The sequence below is a fragment of the Epinephelus lanceolatus genome, chromosome 19, assembly GCF_041903045.1.
Source record: "Epinephelus lanceolatus isolate andai-2023 chromosome 19, ASM4190304v1, whole genome shotgun sequence".
In the NCBI taxonomy this organism is placed as follows: domain Eukaryota; kingdom Metazoa; phylum Chordata; class Actinopteri; order Perciformes; family Serranidae; genus Epinephelus; species Epinephelus lanceolatus.
The window spans coordinates 23,027,518-23,053,040 of NC_135752.1; the positions used below are offsets into that span (position 1 = coordinate 23,027,518).

The following is a 25,523-nucleotide window of genomic DNA, read 5'->3' on the forward strand; positions in this document are numbered from 1 at the left end:
CCAAGATTTCTTTCCACTCGACTCACTGGTCAATCTCCAGTGACACTTTTTATTCTCTGAGGCCATGCAGGTTGGAGGAAATCAATAAGAACCCGTGGAAACATCAGACAAAGGTTTGATACCTGGAGAGAAATTAAAAGAAAACCATGTGGCATGTAAAAATAGAAGCCACGACCACACAGGGAGGAGGAGGAGGAGAGAAAACAAGAGAGTGTACAATCTTTGATGAAATCAGGAATAAGCTGGCTCGGCACGTGAGCGCACCACACTCACAGAGATGTGGAATAATTTGAACACGGGGCCGAACAGGTGAGGCAGCAATTAAATATAGAGGTGAATGAGTTGTTGCCCAGCCCAGAGACAGAGCGTGACTTTAAACAACAACCAGCAGTCAGAGATGCGCAGGGAGTTGTCTACCCGCATGTTAGTTTGTGGCAATTTAATTTATGGTACTCAGCAAAACATTTGCTCTGCTACCTGTTAAAACATCAGTAAATAACTCAAAGGCCCTCACCCACAGATGTGTCACAAACATTCCCAACCTCCTGCTGTATCTGTCGTTGACACAAACAGAAAACAAAGCTTCTCAGATTACACTTGCGTCACTCCACCTCTCACTCCCCGAGGCACAACAGTCAGTGACATAAGAACATGTGGAGGTGTGTGTCCATCTCCCTCAAATGTTGTGATGTGTAGACCTATCAAAAAGACCTGAGTGTGTGTGTGTGTGTGTTTGTGTGTGTGTCTGTAATATCTCTTAGTATTTATTTTTCTGTGGTATTTGCATTTTGATGTTGTTAAAAGATTGAGAGATTGAGATTTTCAGTAATATTTGTTGTTAGTTTTAGTTCCCAGTCGTGTGGATCTGCAAATTTTAACAAATATTTATTTATTCATTTTCTTTAGCTTTTAGTTCAATTCTGGTTTCATGATTTCTGTCAGATTTGACAACAGAAGTGTCAGGGCAGATGCTTTTATCTACCTTTAGCAACAGGTATTGTGTACAAAAGTGTAATCGATAAATCTTTTCATGATGTCATTACATTCTCCTTTTAGTGCATGATTAAAGGTATACTTTGAAGGATTTCCCAAAAAGCAAACAACAATGTATAAAGAATTTATACACCAGTTTTGTATTCTGGGGCTCATTGTATTCTGTACTATAGACTCATTCAAAATGAATCCCTCTCAATCATCCCTTATGCCCCACTAGAAGTGTTTGGTGTATCTATCTGCAAAAATCCATAGTGTATTTACAGTATCTTTTTATTTTGCTGTAATCGGGGCGTTTATAGACGTGTAGCCTCCCAGACAGGTTGGGACTTTCTGAAAAGGTAGCAACCATTTAAGCAGTACGCATCCATGAGGAGGCTAGAAAATCAAGGAATCCAGCGCAGACAAAAATCCTGCAGATATAGTGAGGCGCAACGGCAAGCTTAAAAAGCTCGTCCCAGAACGAGTGAATCTGAGGTGGGTTTCACTTTCAGGATGGGGATGAAAAGTGACATGGAGTTAGCCTTTTTTATTTTGGACTGGTAGGTGCAGGTGGTTAAATTAAGCCACTTTGCCATTGAACAGAAAACCCACCAACATCTGGCTTTTGGATTTAATGGGAAAGGTTACAATCAGCATTCATTCCTGTGACAAATTACTCTGCAGTAGTGACGGTATTAATTAGCTCCAGCTCTGATTGGCAACACTCAGATGGACACACTAATTTTTGTCCCTTTTCTGGTGCAAAATGTCGTGCCGCCACAAAACTGGGCTCCTTGCCGCTTTCTACTGTTTTCTAACCAGTTTTCCAGCACATTCCTAACACCGAGCTTGACATACTAGTATAAAAAAAACCCAAGAAAGGCAGAGCCCAATGCATAGCTCTGGTCCACTGGCAATGGGAAAGAGGTCGCCTATATTTTAAGAGGTTCTCCTACATTTAAAAACCTGCATATACCAACTAATTTTGGTGGAAAGAAAGTATTAGTAAGCTCAAAATATTAGCTTTTCCCTTACAACAAATGTAACGTTCCTGCAATAGTACTTTGCAGTGTACGTACAAGCAGTGTAGGGAGGAGGGGTTGAGATTGTTGTGTTTACAAACAGTAACTGACACTTCCTGGCCTGAAATACAGAATGAAATAAAAATGATAGTTAATAAATGGCAAAGAGGCAATAAAAGAAGGGAATATGCAAGTACATAGTCTTGGAATGGTCTATTTTTATGTTAGATTAAAAGTGTATTTAGAAAAATATATCGATGGATATAAGCATGTGTAAACGGATACAAAAGGCATGTCCCCTTCTATCTGCTCTTTATCCCTGCAACACTCTGTCTGCACATGTGCTCCTCCAATAAGGCCCTGTTGCCATGGAGGTCATTGAGATTTCCCCCTCAGCTGTCAGGTTTTATTCTCCTCTGTTATGTAGCAATTGAAAAAAATCAGGTTAATAGAAACGCTCTGTTGCAAAACAGAAAAACCAGAGAGGTTTTCATTACAGCTTTTTTATTGTGTCTCATAACAGCTCGGTGAGATCTGATTTATCCGAGCCACATAGCAGAGGTAGTAATGAGCACATTATTGAAAAAGTGACTCTCCAAATAATAAATAAAAAGAATCTGCTGCCTCAGCGGCGACTGCAAATGCATGGTTCAAACCTTTTGTTCCACAAATGGGTTTTTTAAAAATTGTTTTGTCACCTATAGACTTGTATAACCCAGACCTTTGAGGCCCATTATCCCCTGAAAAATACGGTGTTCATCCACTCTCTCGCCACCTTATATCACCTCCTGCCTGATATGTCATTATCAACACCCACTGTGCCGTTCACCTTTAGCTGGCCCGCTGTGCAGCTCTGCTGGGCTCATTATCCGCTCTAATAGCGCCCCAGTGCTCCACCTGCCCTCTGCTACCAAACACACCTGCTGTGGTTCTGTGACCCACTTGTTCGTGTGTGTGTGTGTGTGTGTGTGTGTGTGTTGTGTTTTTTTTTTCAAACCACCAGTAATCAGGCCAACTGATTATCTAACCCGATTGCAGGCGGGCAGCTGTAGATCACTCTTTACTTTGGTTTAACCTGACTCGGATTATCAAACAGGTGGGGCTCACCACATTGTGACATGCCAAGCCATGACGAGGTACAGAAAATGCTAAAAACTTCCTTAAAAAACTGAGTGATGCTGTGATGTAACTCTGACATCATGTTCGAGGGCAGATGTCTCCTCTCTGAATGAAACTGGAGAGCTCCCACATCCACTAATGAAAGCAGTGTCGGTTGTAAAGTTGAAGCATCTTTTATTGAGAGCATTTTTATAGTACTCCTGAAGACTGGTATTTAACTGCCTCTTAAAAAGCATGATTTCTGCATCACAGCAGTGTGCTTTGGATACTAATGAAGCTGTTGTCACTCTTTCTCTCACTCAGCTCACAGTAAGTGCCCTTCCCGTATAGACTGTGCCAGAGAGGGACGCCGCTTCTGCACATTGGGCTCCTCCCGCTGTGGCAGCTGCCTCTTCCCATTGGAGGAGAACGAGGAAGGACGCTGCGTGGAGAGGAAGAGGCACCATCGGCATGGTAAGAATAATAGAAACATCTCACACACAAACAGACTCGTGCAGTTTTGCATTCACTACGATGAGATTAAGTGGCAACATCCAAGACTGAAACTGCAGTTCCTCAAATGTCCATTTGAGGCTGACTCCAAAATAAATCTGTCCTCCACTGACCTAACAGTAGAAATAAACATATTTACAGCCTGGTACAAAAGACGATTTTGGTCTCTATAGCTTATCCTCCCATTCATGATAACTACGGTACAGGGGGTGAATTTTTCTATAACTTAAAATTATGCACTTTGTCAGGGAGACAAGAATGATGTCTGGGAACAATTTAAATCATTGTCCTTGTCCAGCACATCTTAACACAAGCATTACTTCTGTTCACATTAGAGCTGAGAGGACAATGAACAGTTAATCATTTAAAACAGGGTGTCAAATTCATTTTAGTTCAGGGGCCACATACAGCCCAGTTAGATCTCCAGTGGGCTGGACAGTAAAACTGTTACATAATAACCTATACATAACAACCCCTCAAAATTTTTCCCCTTTTTTAATGTTCAGTATCTTTAAATCTGACCATAATAAGTATTCATTGTAATTTCAGAGAGCTGTATTCTGGTCAGGGTGGAGAAGCCTCTGAGGCAGCGTTTTACATGAAGTATACTCACTGTTAAAAACTGACACTCTTAGCCTTCATAACTGCATCAATATCAGGTGTACAAAGTCATCCAGTGGGCCAGATTGGAGCCTTTAGCGCACCAGTTCTGACCCCTGGCCATATGTTTGACACCCAAGATTTAAATGCGCAATATTTATTAGTTATTTTTTTGCCACCAGTCAAAAATAATACCACAATACCGAGCAGTTATTGCAGTCAGTTTATCCCTGTTAGGATTCATCTTTGTTCATTGAGCCGAAATATCCGCACAGGCCTCCTCCTCCTCTCTATGTTTCCCATGCAGTTCTTATGGGTAGCCAAATTATCCGCAAAGGTTTCGTCCTCACAAAAACTAACAGACTTGGTGATTTAAACCACTAAACACACTGAATAAAGCAGCTTCATGTTAAATATCAGTGTTTCTCTGATGCTGAGCAGCTGCTAACATTGCTTGGCTCGTTTCTCTGATAACTTAAAATCCAGACGTCTGATGACTAAAATCCTCCATCCAGTTAGAAACGACCAAAATTTAATAAAAAAAAAAAAAGTGGCTTAAAACTGGATAAAAAGTCCATTAATGAGAGCTCCTGGCAGACAACCACAGCTCTGATGCATGAGCAAAGGGAATGTGCCACCACTCGCAGGCAACAGCAGCCAAATGATGTGTCCTTCATTAATATAACAGATTTCTCTGGAAACATTTGGGACACTCTAAGTACACAACTCAAAAAAATATGTTGCATATTTCAAGTTGTTTTTTGACATTTTAATGTGGAAAAGTTACACATTATATCTTTACATTAATTTTCAAGCAAATATGTCCAGAATTCTCTGGTTCCAGCTTGTGAAGATTTGATGCTTTTCTTTACCGTATAGAATTAATAATAATAATAATAATAATAATGATAATAATGATAAACTTTATTTATATAGCACCTTTCATACACAAAATGCAGCCCAAACTGCCTCTACAATAAGGACAGTATGAGACCTGAGTGCTTCACATGAAAACAGACATAAAGCAGACAAGGCAATTCAATATAAAAAGACATTTAAAAGAGTTTAAAACATGGATTAACTGAGTTGTAAAACTATAAATCATCAAATCAAGTAAGATTTTAAAAGAGTTGCAGCAGCGTGAAGCATAAATAGAAAGTAAAAGCGTAAAAAGAAAAAGTTTCAGACCTGTGTCAGGAAGTCAGAGTTAGTTAAAGGCTAAAATGAACCGATAGGTTTTTAGCTTTCTTTTTAAAATATTTAGCGAGCTAGCTTCCCTGATATCTATAGGTAGTGTGTTTCATAGCATTGGGGCGTCACTGACAAATGCTGCAGTGTCGATTTTCTTCCAGCTGTTGCTGGGAACCTCCAATATACCAGCAGCAGATGATCGCAGTGTTCTTGGAGGCAAATAGTTCGTAGCAATGTAGCTCGGTCTCAGCCTGTGTAGGGCTTTGTACACAAGGAGGAGGAGCTTAAAATCAATTCTGAATGTAACAGGAAGTCAGTGCAGAGCAGCTCAGACTGTCCTGATGTGCTCTGTCCTCTTGTTTCTGGTTAATACCCGAGCTGCAGAGTTCTCTGTGGTGTTTTTTGGGAAGCCAGTAGAAAGGGCATGAATCAGTTTCTCGGCATCTTTTTCATTTAGAAATGCTCGTACCTTAGCGATGTGTATGTGGTGGAAAAATTATGTTTTCGTCACCTTGTTAACATGAGACTTGAAGCTTAGATCTGAATCTAGGTTCACACCAAAACTTGTAACTTCGGATTCAGGGAGTTAATTTCCCCAGATTATTAAGCATTACTTCAGTTTTGTCTTCACTGTGACCTGGATCTCTTTGGATTTAGGACAGTTGAGCAAACAAAACAAGGAACTCAAAGACACCACTTTTCATGGACAAAGCAATTAGTCCAAGAAAATAATCCTGCAAACAAATACTTCTACACTTTATGACTTATGTGTTTGCTGAATAAAAAGGCAGAATAGATTAGGCTTGACAAGAGTAAATTGAGGATTGATTAATACCGGCTAATTACAACCTCAGTTCCCCTGCTGACATCTCAAATGACAGTTACAACAAGAGTGCATGTAGACGTACCAACAGACTTGCTGCCATTCTTTCTCTGCTTTCCTGAACATCTTCACTCCACATTCATTCTTTGTCACTGCCTCTTTTATTCTCAGTTGATCTCTGTATCCTGTTGCCTACATCTTTCTTCCACTCCACCTCTTTCTCTCAGTTGCCTATTGATTCTGTGCTCCCCTTCTCCTCCCCTGTCAATCTTAGTTTGATCGCTTTATTCCTCTCTCCTCCAATTCACTCTTTTCTGGTCCAGCTCTCCTCTCTCTCAACTTTCTTGTTGTGGTCTTTGCTCTCCCTTCATCTCCCATGCATATCTGTGATGACTGTGGTGTGGTCTGATCCTCTGTGTTTTTTAATCCACCCCTGCCCCTGCTGTGTCTGCAACACACACATACACACACATGCACCACCCCCGCACTGGCGGCTTTAATCACTTAGTCGACATGCCTCTTTCTCTCCCTCTCTCCCGCCTTTGCCCTTCATCTCCATCGCTGAATCTAATGTCATTCAATAAGAGAGCCAAGCTGCAAAAATAAATCTTATTTTTCTGATTTCCATGGCACGACTTCGCCCTGCTGGCACGCACACCCGTGTTTCGAGAAGGCGCCGCAGAAATTAGAGAGCGAAATTGAAACATGTTGTGTATATTTGAGCGTGCTGGCTGTCTCTGCACATTTGTGTGTGTATGTGTTGTCACTGTGTGTGTATTTATGCCTGTCGGTGGGCACGTGTGTGCTCTCTGCAGGATTAATAATTTAGATGGGTCTGCGGCAGGAGAGGATACAAACTTGGCTCGGAATTATTGGCGGCGGCATCAGAAAGAGAAGTAAACGTGAGGAGGAGATGAGTGTGTGGATGTTTTGAAGAGAAAGGTCACATCATGCAGAAGAGGAGAGGCTGTTTTTTAATGCTGCACATTCATATGATGATAAAGCCTGATAAGTTATGGACTTTGGATTGAGTCTCATATGTGATGCTGTTGTTTGTGTGTGTGTGTGTGTGTTGTGAATCCAGCATATCGTAGGCCTCGGCTAAGCTTCCTTCTGGTTACATAAACCCCCAAGAGACCACAGGACACAGTAATCCACATGGAAGACCGACTCTGCCTCTTTTTTCACACTCCCATGCAAACGTGGACACAGAAACACACAAAATGTTGAGATGAACAGATGAAATTACTGTAATTTCACTCCCCTAAATATAACACATTTGGTTTATTTGGTGTTTTTCGGGGGCAGCCACATCTCTTCATGCATCATAACACAGTAACGAGCTGCAGTCCAGCTGAGCCTTGGTAGTTTGGCAGCATTACTGACTGCAAATTACACTTCTGTAGTCACTCTGTCACATCAGAGGAAATTTGATGGCTGTGATTTCAGGACTAAACAACTGATTATCTAAAATTTGGACGCTTGCTAAAGCATGAAAAATACACATCATCAAAACAGAAATTCTGACGCACAATTTTGTCCGCACCCCCCTCAGTATAAGTGAGTTAATTTGCTCTCTTTTTCATTTATTTGCCTCACTCACTAACACATGCACTCACAACCGAACCTTTGTTTTGTCAGCGAGCACAGTTTGCGTCATAAAGTGTTGTTCTTCCAATTCAATTCCCAATTTCCACATCGCGTCATCACCAGCAAGCTGACTCACTGGCTCTGCATCATGGCTGAAGTTTCAACTTTTCTACAGTTTTAAAGAATCATCACAATAATATCATAAAGCAGCTTTTAAAAAGTTACACGTTTTGTGAGAATTAGATGCTGAGCCTGCTGAGTAGGTACAAGAGTGGCAAGATGAAGTGCAGTCCAGTTGGTTCAAGATACTGCCGTCATCCTTCATTTACACCACCCAGGACTTTGGCTCGTCACTCTCCTCCTGCTGTGGCTTCCCTGGCTGTAGAAAAGTAGTGTGTAAGGATTAATATAGCTACTACTATAAGACTGTGTTACCACCGACTACCTAAAGCCTAGTTCACATTACACGATATTCACTGCGATTTTGACGTCGCAGAGGATCTTGAGAGCCACCTTGGGTCGGAGGTGAGTCAGCAGATAGTCTGCCACAAAGAGTCCTCATATGTGAACAAGCCTACAAGCAAGTCGCCCCCTCGTCTGTGACTGGGACTGGATATCTGGCATGGTAGAAAACTGGAGAAGTCTGACACGACTGACAAAGAGCATCAGCCAATGAGCACGCAGGAGGACGGAAGAAATGTGAGGAGGACAAGCCGCAAGGTTGCCACTTGCCAGGTCCGCTTATTTGCTGCAACCTTTTGCTTGTTTCTAAAGTGGAGTTGCTTATTTGGGCTTGCTCTCTAAACGTCGCCTTTCTCTATATATATCCATCTAATAAGTTATTTAAACGCATGATAGTTGCTTGTTTTGGGCTTGTTTCCATAGCCCTGGTTGTTTGTTTTTCTCCCAAGATCTGGCAACACTGACAAGCCAGCAAGCAACAACAACAACAATGGCGGCGTCCACAGGATCACGGGGAGCGCGTTCTGTTTGGACCCAGCCCCTGGAGGCAGATCTGATTCAACACTGGGAAGAATATCCATGCCTTTACGATGTGTCGTCTCCAAGTTAAAAAACATAGTTTGGTGATGTCACTGCATTATCTGGGGCTCTGTCAGCGAGGGGTCTGTGGAGAAATCTTGTGGTGTGCACACACAGGTCGTAACGCATTTGGCGAGACTCCCGATGACAGAAACGCATGTCGCCAGCTATGAACACTCAAAAGATTACAATAGTCTCCGCAATGCAAAATCAGGGTGAAAATCGTGTAATGTGAACTAGCCTTAAGTGACAACCTCCAGGACTGAAATTTCAGTTCCTCAAATGGCCACTTGAGGCTTGCTCCAGAATCATGTCAATCCTCATAGACCCCCATGTTAAGTAGAAATATAATACAGTAGAAATAAACATGTTTGCAGCCTGGTACAAAAAACAGTTTTGCTTTCTGTAACTAATTTGTCCATTTATGACATCTGTACAGAGGATGGATTTTTATAGAACTCACCTGTCTAAATTTTATCAGGCTTAAAGTGATGCATGATTAAAGATGTGGTTGCTTTAAGTGACAGGCTGTCTGCTAGGCATCACCACAGTCTATAGCCGCTTTTAGACTTCCTGTTGAGGGCCGAAATGTCTCTCCATTATTCTGCTCCTCAGCTGTGTATAAAAGGTACGATCACAGAATGGGGGGACAAAGTTGTCTTGTCTTAAAGCTGGCAGCGGAGGCAGTAACAGCACCAAATCTGCGTCTGTGTGTCACATTTTGATGATATGTTATGTGTGCAACCAACCGACTGGAGATTTAAAAAGCAGCTGCTAGCAGTTGGCAGATAACTCAAATAAAAAGAACAGTTACCGAAAATGTTCACAAATTAGGGAGACTATGACGTCCAGGCATCCTGGGTGTCGTCATAGAGTGCTCCAGGGATGAGGTGTTTTTTCTGTAGGCTGATGTGGAAGTTAGCATTGCCCTGGTTCTCTTGTCAAAAAGCCAGCTGGATTTTTCCATTTGTTTTTGGCTCATTGCGGAAAATGAGCTTTGTGGCAAACAAATGTTTTGTTCAGCAAGATCATGTTCACAAATTAATTCCACTTTTATGATTTTTGAAGAGTAATCACCAGAAGTAAATACCTAATGTTGGGCTATAAACGAACTACACCATGTTCGCATGACCTAACATCCCTGCCACAGCGAGACCGTGAAGCCGCCTTCGTCGTGATGACACTTTGCAGTCTCATTTAGCCACTTGTCAGCATCCGCCTTTTTTAAGACGCATAATAGCTACAAAATTCAGAAGTGGGGGATTTACTGACATATATTATGTCACAGAACAGAACGAAAAAGTCCCTTACACTTGAGTTAACCACAGACCTTATTTCAGGCGTCTAACCAAAAACCCAAAAAAACTGACTGACTTCATGACGAGGGACCCAGAAGTGGTAAAATGCTAACTCATTTCCGGGTTTAAAGCGTCATCATTAGAGCACTCTATGGTGGCTACAGCCATTATTTTATATAGTCTATGCTACTAACCCACCATGACCTCCACACTGCCTCTGCTGCCTTCTGGGGTCTCAGATAATCAGGTGTTGCGTCTTGGTTGACAGACAAAAATAATGGATTTTTTCCTGTTACTTTCAATTAAATCAACAAATTAATTATGAAAGAAACTGTAGGAGTACACTTCATAATTATTGACAGCATGGCTAGTGTCTCTTATTCTCACTATGACCCTGCTCCACTCAGTGTACCAACACTACATCGTTTACTGCTGTGTAGTCTTTCTAACTTCCTGACCTCTGAATCACACACCCTACTTACACATCTTGCATTCAAATTATTATATCAGTGCTTCTCTTTTTTACATTATTATACATCTGTGGCCTTGCACTTGTTGGTCAGTTTGACAGCCTCTAAGTGGCAGAAATTAGATGTTATTCTGCTTTTGTTTTGACTGGAAATCACTTTATAAGGAGTCAAAAATGTCAAATATTTCACACATTCAATTCAGAGAGGATGGAAGCTCACAGTAGGAGAACAAGCGAGGCAGGCAGCACTTTTTATTGCAAGTAGGACCGGCTTGTATTTGACATGGAGGCGTGCACTGCCATTGGTAAACATACAGTATGCCTGGAAGCACATCCTTTGTTCAGAGGCTGCTCAAATAGACTGTGAATAGTATGTATTCTTTAAATGCAGTTGAATTGTGTATGTTTAAAGGCTGAGCTGTCTCCATGTAGCCCAGTGCTTTTACGGACTGTCTCTTTCTTTCTTCCCATAGCTCATTTTCTCTTACATCCACTCATAGGGTTATATTCGACTCTCTTTGTTCCCGCTTTTTGTGTATGAATGTTTATATATTTCCACGTTAATAATACAGAATAGAGCGGCCAAAAACCTGTAAAGACCGAGACACTCAAACAGCTGTTAGAGTGGCACACAACATGAACAAATATCCCGCAGCAGTTTACTTTGGTAACACGAGCTTAGAACACTCATGTAATGCTGTTTTAACATTTTGAACCACACTCCCATCTGTAATAACATTTTAGATATCCAAAAAAGCATTTCTTTTAGTCAGAATTGTATAGTCACCTGTCAGAATGGTAACTAAGATTTCCACAATAACATTCTTAGTAGAAATTCTGTTTCAAGATATGTACAACTTTAATTGTACTAGTCAAAATTCAATTCTGCTGAGTCAAAACAAACATTTTAGATATCCACAATGACGTTCTTCCATGGAAAATGGAAGTCAGTGTTTCCGTTTGTGTGTACTAGGGGTTTGATTTCACATATCTACAACTGCATTTTTTATCGTATAATTCCATAAAAATCCCATTTTAGATATCTACAATCCAGTTGTTACTCATCATAATTTCAGTTTAGATAACCCCCCCCCCCCCCCCCCCCCAACAAAAACGACATTCCAGATATCCATAATGTAATTTTGAATATCCAAAATACACAGTATGACCAGAAAAAATAGACATGTCATATATCGACACTTGAAATTATTATTGGAAACAATGCAGTTTCAGATATTCACAGAAATAATCCTTTATTCCTAGAGTGGGGAAATTTGCAACATTACAGCATCAGAAGGATAGTGCAAACAGGAAGCATCAGTAGAAAAAAAAAAGCACAAAGCAGTACATACGTTTGTATCGATAAAGAGAAAAACACAGGTTGGTGTAAAATCTGTTGAAATAACATCAGAATAAATGACACCGACTATGATGACTTGCACAAAATATTCAGTTTTTTGCTCTTATTCCAAAAATATTCCTACTAAGCTGTTTACATGGCTAATGAAAATTAATATTCCATTTATATTACTGTTTACATGCAGCTGTGCATACTCTGATAAATATGCTCTAGCATGTTGTTTGTCAATTTAAAATATGGAGAAGTAAAAGAACTATTTTGCTTCTTTAGGCCAGTTTTCCCACCGGTCACAGACTTGTTCAACCATGTAAACACAGCCTACCTCTTTCATTCCTTCAACCACCTTCTTGAAAATCTGTTAATATCTAAGTCTTTCATCATGTTTGTGTAAATAAATGAATAAATTACACATACACACACCTCTATTCCACTTTGTACAATGAATCTCACAATATTACAGTCTTTGCCGTTGTAAACAGTCACATATTGTAACTGCATGCTGTAATGCTTATAGAGCATCAAAATGCAGGAATCTGTTCAAAGTTTAGATTGTCTTCACTGATACTTCACATTTAGGAGTTGGCAGTAACCACCAGTTTCACACCTGCAGTTCTGGACCTATACTTTCTCTCCAACCTGCACCACATACACTGCCTGGCCAAAAAAAAAGTCGCCACTTGGATTTAACTAAGCAAATAGGTACGAGCCTCCTATTGGATAATTACTGCATGGGCGATTATCTTTCAGCTGGCAACAAGTTATTTAACCCCAACTGGTGCAATGAGTTGCTTCTCATTTCCTAAACAACCATGTCGAAAGACACATCCCGTGGTCGTGGAAAAGATGTTAGTCTGTTTGAGAAGGGTCAAATCATTGGCATGCATCAAGCAGAGAAAACATCTAAGGAGGTTGCAGAAACTACTAAAATTGGGTTAAGAACTGTCCAACGCATTATTAAAAACTGGAAGGATAGTGGGGACCCATCGTCTTCGAGGAAGAAATGTGGCCGGAAAAAAATCTTCAGTGATCGTGATCGGCGATCACTTAAACGTTTGGTGAGATCAAATCGAAGAAAAACAACAGTAGAACTCAGGGCTATGTTCAATAGTGAAAGTAAGAGCATTTCCACACGCACAATGTGAAGGGAACTCAAGGGATTGGGACTGAACAGCTGTGTAGCCTTAAGAAAACCACTAATCAGTGAGGCTAACCGGAAAAAAAGGCTTCAATTTGCTAGGGAGCATAACGATTGGACTCTGGAGCAATGGAAGAAGGTCATGTGGTCTGATGAGTCCAGATTTACCCTGTTCCAGAGTGATGGGCGCATCAGGGTAAGAAGAGAGGCAGATGAAGTGATGCACCCATCATGCCTAGTGCCTACTGTACAAGCCTGTGGGGGCAGTGTTATGATCTGGGGTTGCTGCAGTTGGTCAGGTTTAGGTTCAGCAACAGTATGTGCTCAAAGAATGAGGTCAGCTGACTACCTGAATACACTGAATGACCAGGTTATTCCATCAATGGATTTTTTCTTCCCTGATGGCACGGGCATATTCCAAGATGACAATGCCAGGATTCATCGGGCTCAAATTGTGAAAGACTGGTTCAGGGAGCATGAGACATCATTTTCACACATGGATTGGCCACCACAGAGTCCAGACCTTAACCCCATTGAGAATCTTTGGGATGTGCTGGAGAAGGCTTTGCGCAGTGGTCAGACTCTACCATCATCAATGCAAGATCTTGGTGAAAAATTAATGCAACACTGGATGGAAATAAATCTTGTGACATTGCAGAAGCTTATCGAAACAATGCCACAGCGAATACGTGCCGTAATCAAAGCTAAAGACGGCGGTCCAACGAAATATTAGAGTGTATGACCTTTTTTTTGGTGGTGACTTTTTTTTTGGCCAGGCAGTGTATTAGCAAGAGAGGTAACAGCAGAAACAATTTAGAGCTGCTGATGTAGGCACATGGAGACGAGGAAGGTGATTGCTTCTGCAGATTTGATGCCATCTACACCTGCAATCGATGACAGTAGCACTTTTTTATTAAAGTAATTAAAGGGAAAAAGGGAAAAAGAAAGAAAGGAGACTCACTGGCAGATAGACATGGCTGTAAATCTATCAACAGATCAAGGCTGTTATATTACTGCAGATTTTTGAAGTGAAAATATAGTTTTGAGGGTTTTTAATCAAAGGGGTAAAAATCTGTCTGTCTTTTTCTGCAGACTTGGAATCGTCTCCATTGCTAGGTGTATTCATTTTTAAATAGATGAAAGACAGGTTGGACTATTTACTGAAGGTTAGAACGATGTAACATTTTCCCAGTATTTACCCAAAGCTCTGCAGTCAGCTGTGACTAAGTTTTTATAGCAGGTGGGAGTGTGACTCACTGCCATGATGACAAGGTAGGCTACCTTACCGACTTTAGATTTCACAGGCAAAAAATGCATTTTAACTGTGTGCCACTCCCTGATACTAAAAACAGACAATCTAATAAAGTAGATAGAAGTTTCTGTTTAAACTTTGTGAGCTGTCAAGTCAGTCAATAGTCTGGTTTCAGAGCACTTAATAATGAACTATCTGTAGTCTTCTGCCTGTCTTCCTCCCTACTCCATGTATTAAATGTCCCACTAGAGGGCAGCAGGACACTCTGAGTATAATTCAGTGATGCATACAGGACTGAGGACATGCCCACTGTGAATGGGGAGGCACCTGATCACTTACAACTGTCCCTTCCAAGAACTCAGCATGGTCATGTCACAGACTGGTAGTTTCATAATTTGAAATTAAGGAAGTGCTTTGTTGTAGCACTGAAATGACACAACGTCAATCCCACAAAAGACTGATGATAGATATTTTGCCTGGTTTATTTGTTTTGATGTAAAATTAAGATTCATTTGAAGGCTTTTAGGCTCTCCAGAGTTGAGGTTTTCTTTCTGTTGTGCTTTAGTGTTATACTGTGTAATACAATCACAGTACATTTTGCAATTTCCCCACAAATGTCAAGCAACAACTCGAAAATAAAGTGACAGTATCTGGGAAATCTGTCCTATTTAGAGTTTTTAAACAAGGACAGGAGGGGGCAGGAAGAGAGAGCGTGTGTGTGCACGCATGTGGTTTGGGGGGAGGAAGAAATGTGAATGGGTTTTCAAGTGGGAACATAGACCGGCACAGATGTGTGTGAGACCCTCGATCCCTGTTGAGCTGTTTAGTGTTTGTTTGTTGTACCCAGTTGCCCCCTGGGTGCCTCTCAAGAGGTTATGGGTCATTATCAAGCCGGTGAGAAAACTCTCTTACACAAGGAGAGGTGTGCGTGCTTAGTCAGTGTGTGACAAACCACACACATACACACAATCACCACCTTTAACTTCAAGCTAGGTGCTCCTGAGAGTGTTTAAACATTTCCCTGCAGGTTATAAATCAGCCCATGCTTTGGAACAAGATGTCCCCAAACCCATACGACCACATATGTGGGCCTACCCTTTAATGCAACTATGGATGTATTATTGGAACTAGATACTGGACTGCTCGACTTTTAGCCTTTGCATTGTGATACTGTAGTGGATTTTTAAATCGCTTCTCTTGGCTCAAGGTAAGCTTTTACAACTTTAAAACCTCTGTGGATCAAAAATTGATAATAGAAAGAGTCATAATTAACCTTGTTTGCAGTTCGAGGTGTCTTGCCAGCAGTTTTACAGACATATCTTTTATAATGGTCATCTGTGGGGAAATGGTTTTTGGGCTACTGTGAGTGATCGCTGGGAAAAATTGGAAGCAAGGATGAGCTGCCATCTCCAAAAGTAGGGCCCTTAATGGGAGCAGGTTTAAACATGTTTGTTTTGTAATGTTGTGAAACGGTCACAGTTTGGTGAGGTTTAGGCACTAAAACTAATTTTGAAGGATTAGGAAGCGATGGTCTGGGTGAAAATAAGTGCGTTTGTTGTGTTTTAAGTTACTTGTGTTGTGTACATGACGTTAGTTAAGTATATTACATAAGTTAACTCATATTTGTTTAAGGTGCTGTATGTAACTCTGGAGGACGTTAGTTTATTGGGAAGAAAAAATTAACTTCAGGCACTCAGGTTTAGCAGGTTAAAAAATCTTTATTTCAAAAACATGGCTGCTTACATTAAAACACCGACCGGTATCGACTCTATGGTCTTCGTCAGGGTGCAAAAGGATGGACAAGAGTCAAGCAAACATTTTCTAAGCTTGGTAGGGGGTGTCACCCAATCTTGATTAATAAATGAGCGCCGGTGGGTGACAGTAATGGATTACAATGAGAAGCCATTTTGAAAGTTAAAATGCCTCCACAAGCGTTTAAAAAAAACCTGTACCAAAAATGAAAAATTACTACTAACCAAATATCAAAAATGTGCATGTAAAAAATTGAAATAAAGGCTTTTTAACTTCATTCAAATGCATCTGTTCTTGGAGTTCATTTTTTCTTTGCATGTGCCAAACCATTTTCTTCAAGAGCACCTGCGTTTTTTCTTGAGTATCATAAGATAAAGCACACAGCTATTTCGTTCTCCGAAGTTGTTGAGTCTCATTCCCAGGTTGTCAAATACGTACGCTTTGGGTCAGTGGTTTGGTCTGACTACCAACCCCAAGCAACAGTATTTGACATTAAAATAACCCAATATTGACTTTTGGTTTCACACAATACACAAACGACACTCTCTGGGGTCAAAGTCCTGCGTTTGTTTGACCCATCCATCCACCTATGCAGACTTTATCGCTCTTTATACTACATTCCGTTTCTCCCGTCTTTGCTCCAAGCAGAATGACTACGACCACCAAAGGTTCCTGCCTAACAATAAGCATAAATATGGCTTGTTATAAGTTTCTTCTACAAACCTACTGGGTCAGTTTTTGGAAGAGGACCATCTCCTTTCGAAATACCACCAATGAATAGCAGATCTTTTTTAGAATCTCCTCTAAAATTGAAACCTGTGTTGCCACCACATGCTCCCCGCGGAGCACATGGGCACAGTTGGAGCTCTCAACCACCTGCAAAGTACAGATGGTGCGTCCTGCCTCCACAGACACCGCCAATGGAGTGCACTAAATGGCCATTAGTCGAGGGGGGTAAGAAAGTAACAAAGCAGGCAGTGAAAGTGCTGGCATGTCATATCATACACATTAGCTCAGCCAGATGGCTGGCCTTCTGTAGAGAAAGTGACACTGTAATCATTAATGTGATGTAGATGCTGGCAGAAGTGTGTAATAACACATTTGTGAAGATAGATTCTGGCTGGAAGATGGTCATTTATTTTTTCGCACTGTTTCCTACATGGATGGAAATCAAATCAACTGTACATATCGCAGGAAAAGATGATGAATGGGTCATCTGCTAACTTTGCTTTAGCGCTATTAGTAGTCTCAACTTCTTCTCTCATAACTTGCCTTCTCTCCAGCTCTGAGTGCAAATACCTCTAATTTGATATTTGATATATAGCAGGGTAACTTTATAGAGGGAAATAGCACTTTGATCACCACCATTAGCAGCGAGCTATGGGATCTATTGTGAATGTAGCAACTGAAGCCCAGTGAAGCCAATGTTTGGCTGATTGCTCCGGCCCCCTGCAGTGCTTCCTCCCCCGACCACACACACACTATCGGCCCTGGTCGCCCTGGACACCTCTGCAGTGCTGCAGGAATGCGGCTCACTGTCTGGCCTCATGGGCTGTTAACAACAGTTTAGCATTGTCTCTTTTTTTTAACAGTCCACAAACAAACAACACACGAGGGCACACTCCCTGTCCATCACTTCAGAGGCAAACACATGTATACATGCCGAAACCATATGCGTGTGCTCTCAGTCTCCCTGTCTTACACACATTAGTTAGACATTATCTGTGGAGAGACGCTAAAATTATGTTCTCCAGACTCTGAAAAGCCCAACCTCAAGCTTATTGGACATGAATAGGGACAAAAACTAAGAAAATTAGAGCTGATTAGTAGACTGGCAGAAGGTAAATCTGCTACTAATATGATAATCTTTTAATCTTTAAAGAGATACCATGGAGAAATTGTCTGCTATGTTTGATTACAGTATTGCCAGGGAAAGTTAAAATAAAGTCAGCCCCAGTTTTTCCAATTTTTGCAATTTTTGTGGTGCTGTGTCCGCAATATTAGTAGCTTCCTCTTGGATTTGGACAGCCTACGGTCTGGCACTTGGGTCCGACCTCACCTGTGGGCTGTACACGACAAATAAGAAGAAATTAAAACAAAACAGGCAGAGTGCAGAGTCTCTGCAGAAAAATACACCACCACACATTTATAGTGGGTCATAAGTTATCATTGAGAGGGATTCATTTTATATGAGACTATTATTTTGGGGTTTTCTTTCTCTAATGTAATAGTAAAATGAATAATATTTGGATATTTTGCACCACTTTCCTCAGATTTTCGACATCAAATTATTAACCGATAAAATAATCAGCAGATAAATGAATATAATAAGATACAGAAAAGAATCACGAAGTACACGTCTGGCCAGAAGGCTCATCCTATGTGAATGGAAGGACTCTTCACCTCCAACATTTGGACATTGGATCAAGGATGTTCTGTATCATTGTTGTTTTATTAAAGGATCAACTTCACGCTTCTTTGCCACCTGGCAACCATTTAAAAAAAAATCAGATAATGAAACATGCTATACTCCCCCACTTATGTCATACAAGTTAATTAATTTGTTGTCATCTTTCATCTTTTATTTTTTTTATACATAGTTTTTTAAATTATTATTTATTTATTTATTAGCTTTTATTTATTCTTAATTTTCTTTGTTGTCTGTTAGATTTCCTTTGACTGGTCCGGCTCTCTCTGTTTGTTCCTGGGTTGAAGGGTGGGTGGGGTTATCTTTTTGTACTTATTGGGTCTGTGTCTTTTTATTAATACTCTGTACATCTTTTTTGAATTACCAATAAAAAATATCTTGTTTAAAATCAAAGAATCACTAAGTACACCCCTGAAGAAAAAACATACTCCTCTGTTTTAAGATTCAGATGATGTTGTTGTGGCTAATTGTTTATTATTGTGGGAACCTCGGTCATACAGTAGGTGTTTAGGCCTCGTAACTGTGCTTGTGATGCATATGAAGTTACCATTCATGGTTACTAACTAATAAGTATGTTATGTATATGAATGAAGGTGCCTTGTTTATATTTAGAGGCCCTTTGTCACATGAAATCTGGATTTCCTGTTGCCTTTTAAAATGTATTTTAGCTTCAAGATCATTGAAGTTGAGTTAATGAGTGATCTTTGATTGTTTTTTGTTTCTCAGGCAAAATGAGAGTCTACCCTGACGTGGATGAAGAGATCGATTACCTTCATTCTGTCATCGAAAAGCAGGAAATATCAGAGATCAAACCACCAAGAAAGCAACCCAAACATCCTGGTAAGAGTCCTGAGAGCGATCATGAGGCAGAAGTTAACAAACATATCACTTCCTGTTTTGAGTAAAAAGGTGTGGGATTTATTCAAGCCTGAGGGCTGGTTCTCTTGTATAGAGAATGATTATTAATTTTCTCCCCACATGTTCTCTAATTGTCAGTCACCTCCATCAGATATTGTGATTTTCTCTCATGGTAGCTTTGGTTTGTCTTCCTCAATCTCTCCAGCTGCAGACACCTCCCCGACAGATGCTAACAAAAGCAAGACAGATGCCTCCGAACACAAACAACAAAGCCAGAATCGTCTCTTATCTGAAACTCAGAATGCCACCACTGCAGCTCCTGCAGTTTCTGCCCCTCCTGCCACAGCAACTCCCGGGCCAGGGGCCACTGGAGCGGAGGGCCGAGTTGGTCCTATCGCTGTGCCAGCATCCAAAAATGACAAAGTTGTTGTCAGTGAGTATGATTTTATTTCCTCAGCACAGACCAGAAGTCTTTACTACACCCAGGAAGTGAAAGCCTGATAAAGAGTTCAGTGCTGGTACAAGATGCTGATATAAATAGATGACTGATGGAAATCTAATCTAATTACATGTTAGAATTTGTGTCATTTTGCCAGCCCCATTTTTTCATTGAGCAGTTTAGTGTCTACTGATGTTTGCCAGCAAGATGTTACCACTTTTTTCTCCATTTTTCCCAACATAACAGTCAATTCTTTTCATCCTTTATCACGTCAATTATTATTTTACACAAGATGACCTTAACAACTCATAATGATCAAATGAGCTATGATATAATCATATTTAGCACCCATTAAAGAAGTCTCAGCAGGATTGTGATCTAGCTCCCACTCAATCACTCTGATTTTCTCTGTTCCCCTTTCCTTTCCTCTTTTACCTTGTATCAATCTGCAGTTATGATCTCGCTGTGTGTGGCGGTCGGCACTGTGGCGGTGATCCTGGCAACCGTCTGTTACGTCAAGTGAGTCCGAGCACCTGTATTCATTAGTAACACAACAGAAAGCCTTAAGTGTGTCTTATGGTTGTTGAGTAAATTCTCTAAAGCAAATGGATAGTAATACAAAGACCAATCTGAGTTTGTTACAGTCAGATTTAATTGCATAATAAACCACATGAAGTCAATTACTGCAGAGTAACTGCAGTATTTTTCAAGCTGGATCTTATTTTTCCATCATATTTCTGCCAAAAACTAATGAAGGCAACAATTTTGGAAATTGGTCCAGTATTGAGCAAGAGAGCTGCAGCCAGCAGCAGTGGCAGCGGCAACAGCCTGCAATGTGACTGACGTTAACAGGCAGTTTTGCACCGTCAATTTACATCCACTAAAGCCTCATTTCCAACAAATACTTTCGGTATGGTACCTCTGGAACCATACCGAAAGTATTTGGTATGGTACCTCTGGAACCAAAATTAACCCTTCAGACATGGTACCTAGACCTTAGGTCCATTCGGTGTTTCCACTGCAAACAGTATCCTTAAATGTGGGCGGAGTTTTGTCACTCACTGCTCCGTCCAGCACTCACTATATTTCCTCATCACCGGTGACATAGATGGAAGTCTGCACCTTGTTTATCGTCCACAGAACGGGGTTGTATGCTGACATTTTCAGCACAAAGCAGAACAGGCTGTAGTGAGAGCCTCTATTGAGGATCCACTCATTAGTTAAAGACTGTGTCATCCAAGAGAGACAATGGTCAACGTTGCCATATTGAAATTTAAGGTGTGTTGATGGATTCACAATGTTTGTTCATGCATTGAATAACATTACAAGTAAATGTTCCACCTATAAAGTCACCAACAGTCGGCCCAGTGAATTTAAGTTATTTTTTTCTCAGTCTACAGCTGCTGCAAGAAGCAGCAAAACATAATTTCTAGGGATGCACTGAATATTCGGTAACCGAATATATTCGGCCGAATATTGCAAAAAAACACACATTCGGTATTCGGTGGAATAAGTTAAAAGCAAGGCCGAATAATAGCGGCATGTTTTGTATTCCTGTCAAATACGGCGGCCATTGGCTTACCGGGCGACGGAGAAGTCGGCTCCAATAATGTCCTCTTCTTGGTGTCATGACTGCCCAGAAGTACCTGAACAGCCGAGCCAGCCGAACATAGGTATGTGACGTGTCAGAGGAGAAACGAGCCGTTCACGGCCCACAAACCTCACCGCACTTTAAGGACTGTTCTTTACTTATGAAGGGACTTGTCAGGGGAGGAGGGTGGCTGGTTGATTCTTATTTTATTTATTTATTTTATTTTGATCCCCCCTATGTTCATCACATATTTATGCTGTTTTTGAAGTATGAATAAGTCAATAAGTAATTTATTCCATTGAAATATCACTGATGTATTATAGAAATGTGATTTATCTTTTTATAAATGACAAAAGGCACATCTGCCCCATTTTCGCTGTGGTATCGCGATACTACTCAGAACCATGATATTTTCATTGGTATCGTACAGTGGGTCCCAATGGTAATTGGTACCGTGACAACACTAATCTGGAGGGGGTTCATTTGCAAAAACTAATGAAAAACTAAACAATGATATTCGGTATTCGGTACTCGGTATTCGGCCAAGTGCTTAATATTATTCGGCTTCGGCCACAAATTTTCATTTCGGTGCATCCCTAATAATTTCATATTATAGTTATAGTTTACTAATATATGTAAGACTCAGTACCACAGTATGAATAATGGTTCCATAAACCCAGCCACAACTCAGCCCTGAGCAGAGTGACCATCCACTATTGACCAAACAACAGACTGCAGTGTTCACAGCTCCACCTTTTAGTACCAGATCTGTGTGCTAGGTACCCCAACAGAGGGCGGCCAAAAATGGGGATGGTACAGAACGGTTCCATTGGTACTATCCACAACGTTTCACAGTGGAAATGTAAAAAAAGTGTACCAAACTGAACTGAACTGTATCGGACTGCTTGGTGGAAACAAGGCTTAAAAGTGCTTGTTTTTGCCACTGACAAGCTCTGAAGTGTCTGACAACGGTTTGGAAATGATCCCTACAGAGGTGGATCTGTAACATCCTTTTTGTTAAATTAGCAACAGCCTAAAAAATCACTATCACCGGTCCAACCAGACTCCATTAAAATAAACAGTAATTTTGTCATCGTAAAACACACTTCATTCAAAGTCGACAGAAATAAAATAAAACTCACAAACTGTCGTAGCATATATTTTATCACTGTTCCAACAGTCTGCAACTTCGATTTGGTTGAAATTAACCCTTAATTCACCCAGGTAGGTGTGAAAACATGCTGCCTCTATACACACTAAAATTACTGTTTATTTATTTAAATGAAGTCTGGTTGGTTTGCTAACAGCGAATTCAGGGCTGTTTGAGGTTAAACAAACAACTTACTCTTTAACAAAGAGGTCTATCTCTGTCGGGATCCTTTCCATAATGTTGGCAGACACTTATAATAATAATCTGAGCTTGTCAGTGGCAAAACAAGCACTTATTGTGGATGTAACTTGATGGTGCACAAATGCCCTGAGTGGTTACAGCAGCCAGTTTTGCATCTTGCTCCAAACTAAACCAGTTCCATAAATCGTTGCCTCCATTAGTCGCTTAGACACAAAAACTAGGGAAAACAGGGTCCAGGTTGAAAAATATCAAAGTTACCCTTTAAGTATAACAGTGGTAATTTAGTGGTGGATCAGTCAGTCAATTTTAGGTCATGTTGGTTATTTAAAATCATGATTTTTATAATTTATACATATTGATAACACTTGTTTGACCCTTAAAATCAAAGCCCACTCCCATTTGCTGTTCACGTATCATTAGCTGTGAGCTCAATTTAAAGGATGTCTTGATGCCAGAGGCAGGAAACAACCCTCAGTGCTGCAGGAGACTCAGATTCACGATGTCCCCCACAGGATGCAGAAAGACTCGCGTCTAGCTCAGAAGGTAGACTACCCCGCTTTCGGAGGGACAGGCGTGCCCGCTGCCACAGCCAACGGTACCTCAGTAAGTGCACAGTTCTTCCTTCATGCAACTGCCATTGTTAGCACTTGCTTTGTTTCCATTTCTCACTTCTTCTCATGCGTTAACCGCAAGATGCTATAGTGAACTGTGAACCGAAGGCTCTGTTTCACAAACATCCACACTTTCTGCTTCTGCTGTGTCCTCAGATAGGAGATAAGACTCTGGCTCAAAGTGCTCAGATGTATCACTACCAACATCAAAAACAACAGATGCTCTCGATGGGAAAGTAAGTTGTTCTCTGTTTTACCACATTCTCTGCCACTCCCTCCTTTCCCCCTTTTCTTTATCTCTCGCGATTTAATGTGGACTTTTCAGCCACATCCTCTGACCTTATGACCTCTTTGCCTTAACTCAAGTGCGTTTTTTTTTTTTTCTTCCTTCTGCAGAAACAAACCTGAACAGAAAGTCACTGACACAGAGGTCACATCAGATGAGGAGGAAGTGGGTGGAGACTTTACAGTATATGAGTGCCCCGGACTTGCACCGGTGGGTAGACACACGCACACACGCGCGCGCGCAAAAGCAGTCATTTCTGATGTTTTATGACTGAAAATCAATTTCCTTTTCTCCTTGACAGACGGGGGAGATGGAAGTGAAGAACCCTCTCTTTGATGACTCAACTTTACATTATCAGGGGAATCACAAGTGAATGCTGACACTTAACACACACACACACACACACACACACACACACACACACACACACGGCCATTTATTTGGAAGAAACCACTTGATCTCACACTGCATGCATAGAAATTGAGGTTCCTGGCAGAGGCTGAGGTGATAAAAATGATTGTTTTCTTCTTAGCCCTTTACTGTATCAGCTTTTAATACGAAAAATGTACATCGGTTTCTTGTTAATTTATTTCTGTCACTGATTTGAAGCGTTTCTGTCTTTTAACATGACGATTTGAGAGTCATCCCTATATGTGTTTTTCCTGTCTATATGTCAAATTCTTAATTAAGATTTCCCTCTCCTCTTTTATTACTCTCCTTGATTTCTGCAGCTATTTCCAAAGAATGTGATCCAATAGCAGACATGTAAACAACCCACACACATACATAAGTTGAGAAATAGGTGCCCTCTCCTTGTTTTGTCATGCATAGTTTAGAGGCTAAACCACATTCCTGACAGAAACCCAGGAAATGTTTAATCAGACCTCTGTGATACCTCTGTGAAAAGACTCCCTGACACAACACAAGGTTTAGCATTGGAAATGTTACCGTTCGTGTTGCTAATTTTATCCCTTGTCATATAAACTGCACATAAAGATTTTAAGATTATAGAATATAAGTATATATAAATATATATATATATGAAAATGAAGTACTTGATGATGTCTGTTTGCATGGTTTGACTGTACTGTTTTTGAATCATGGCAATGCTTTGATGAATTATTCTGCCTCCTGTGTGTATGCATCCCGTCGCTGGGGGAGGGAATTTACAGTAAAAGTGACCCTTGAGCACTTGAATGACGCTTTGGTGAAGGACTATACTGATGGATGTGTAGGTGGTAAATATCACTATCTTGTATCGTCCCTCTTTCCTCTCTGTCCTCCTGTCGGTCCCAAGTTAACTTTGTGCTGCAAAATGTACATACAAAGAGTGAATGTGTTCACTTTTTATAGATATTTGTACATGCAGACCAAGGATTGGAATTAAAAGTTTTTACCACATGTGAAAATGAATTTGTTTACCCTTTTCCTTCTGTGCTTCTCATGGTATACACTTAATATTAAGTTGTTTTACTGTGTACATTTTGGGGTATTTAAAGCCTTTACTGGAAATGGAAGCAAAATGACAAGAAATAAGGAAGCCCACTTAGCCAAAATGAGCTGGCCCAGCATCGGCCCAAACTCTGCAGGCTGGAAGAAATAAGTCAGGCCGCGTCCTGTTGCCTGACTGGGCTGAGACTCGGCATGAATGGGGTCCCAGAATCAGGCCGAATTGCGGCTGCTGACACTGCCATCACTGGGCTGTTGTCAAAAATGACCTGGCCCAGTGTTGGCCCAAACTCAACACACTGGAAGAATTAAGTTGAGCTGCATCCAGTTGCCTGAATCAGCTAAGACTCAGCATGAATAAGGTCCCAGAAACAGGCCAAGTAAACTGGTC

General features: G+C 40.8%; 1 protein-coding gene across 1 annotated transcript in view; it reads left to right on the forward strand.

Annotated features, from left to right (window-relative positions):
- Positions 1-25,096, forward strand: part of npdc1a (neural proliferation, differentiation and control, 1a) — a 38,025-nt gene extending 12,929 nt beyond the window's left edge. The window contains exons 2-9 of the mRNA XM_033646130.2: positions 3,420-3,569; positions 19,274-19,387; positions 19,611-19,838; positions 20,297-20,363; positions 23,299-23,389; positions 23,554-23,633; positions 23,794-23,893; positions 23,985-25,096. Of these exons, the coding sequence (XP_033502021.1) occupies positions 3,420-3,569; positions 19,274-19,387; positions 19,611-19,838; positions 20,297-20,363; positions 23,299-23,389; positions 23,554-23,633; positions 23,794-23,893; positions 23,985-24,056 (902 nt within the window). The 3' untranslated portion in view covers positions 24,057-25,096. The remainder of the gene's footprint in view (positions 1-3,419; positions 3,570-19,273; positions 19,388-19,610; positions 19,839-20,296; positions 20,364-23,298; positions 23,390-23,553; positions 23,634-23,793; positions 23,894-23,984) is intronic.
- The last annotated feature ends 427 nt before the right edge of the window (positions 25,097-25,523 follow it).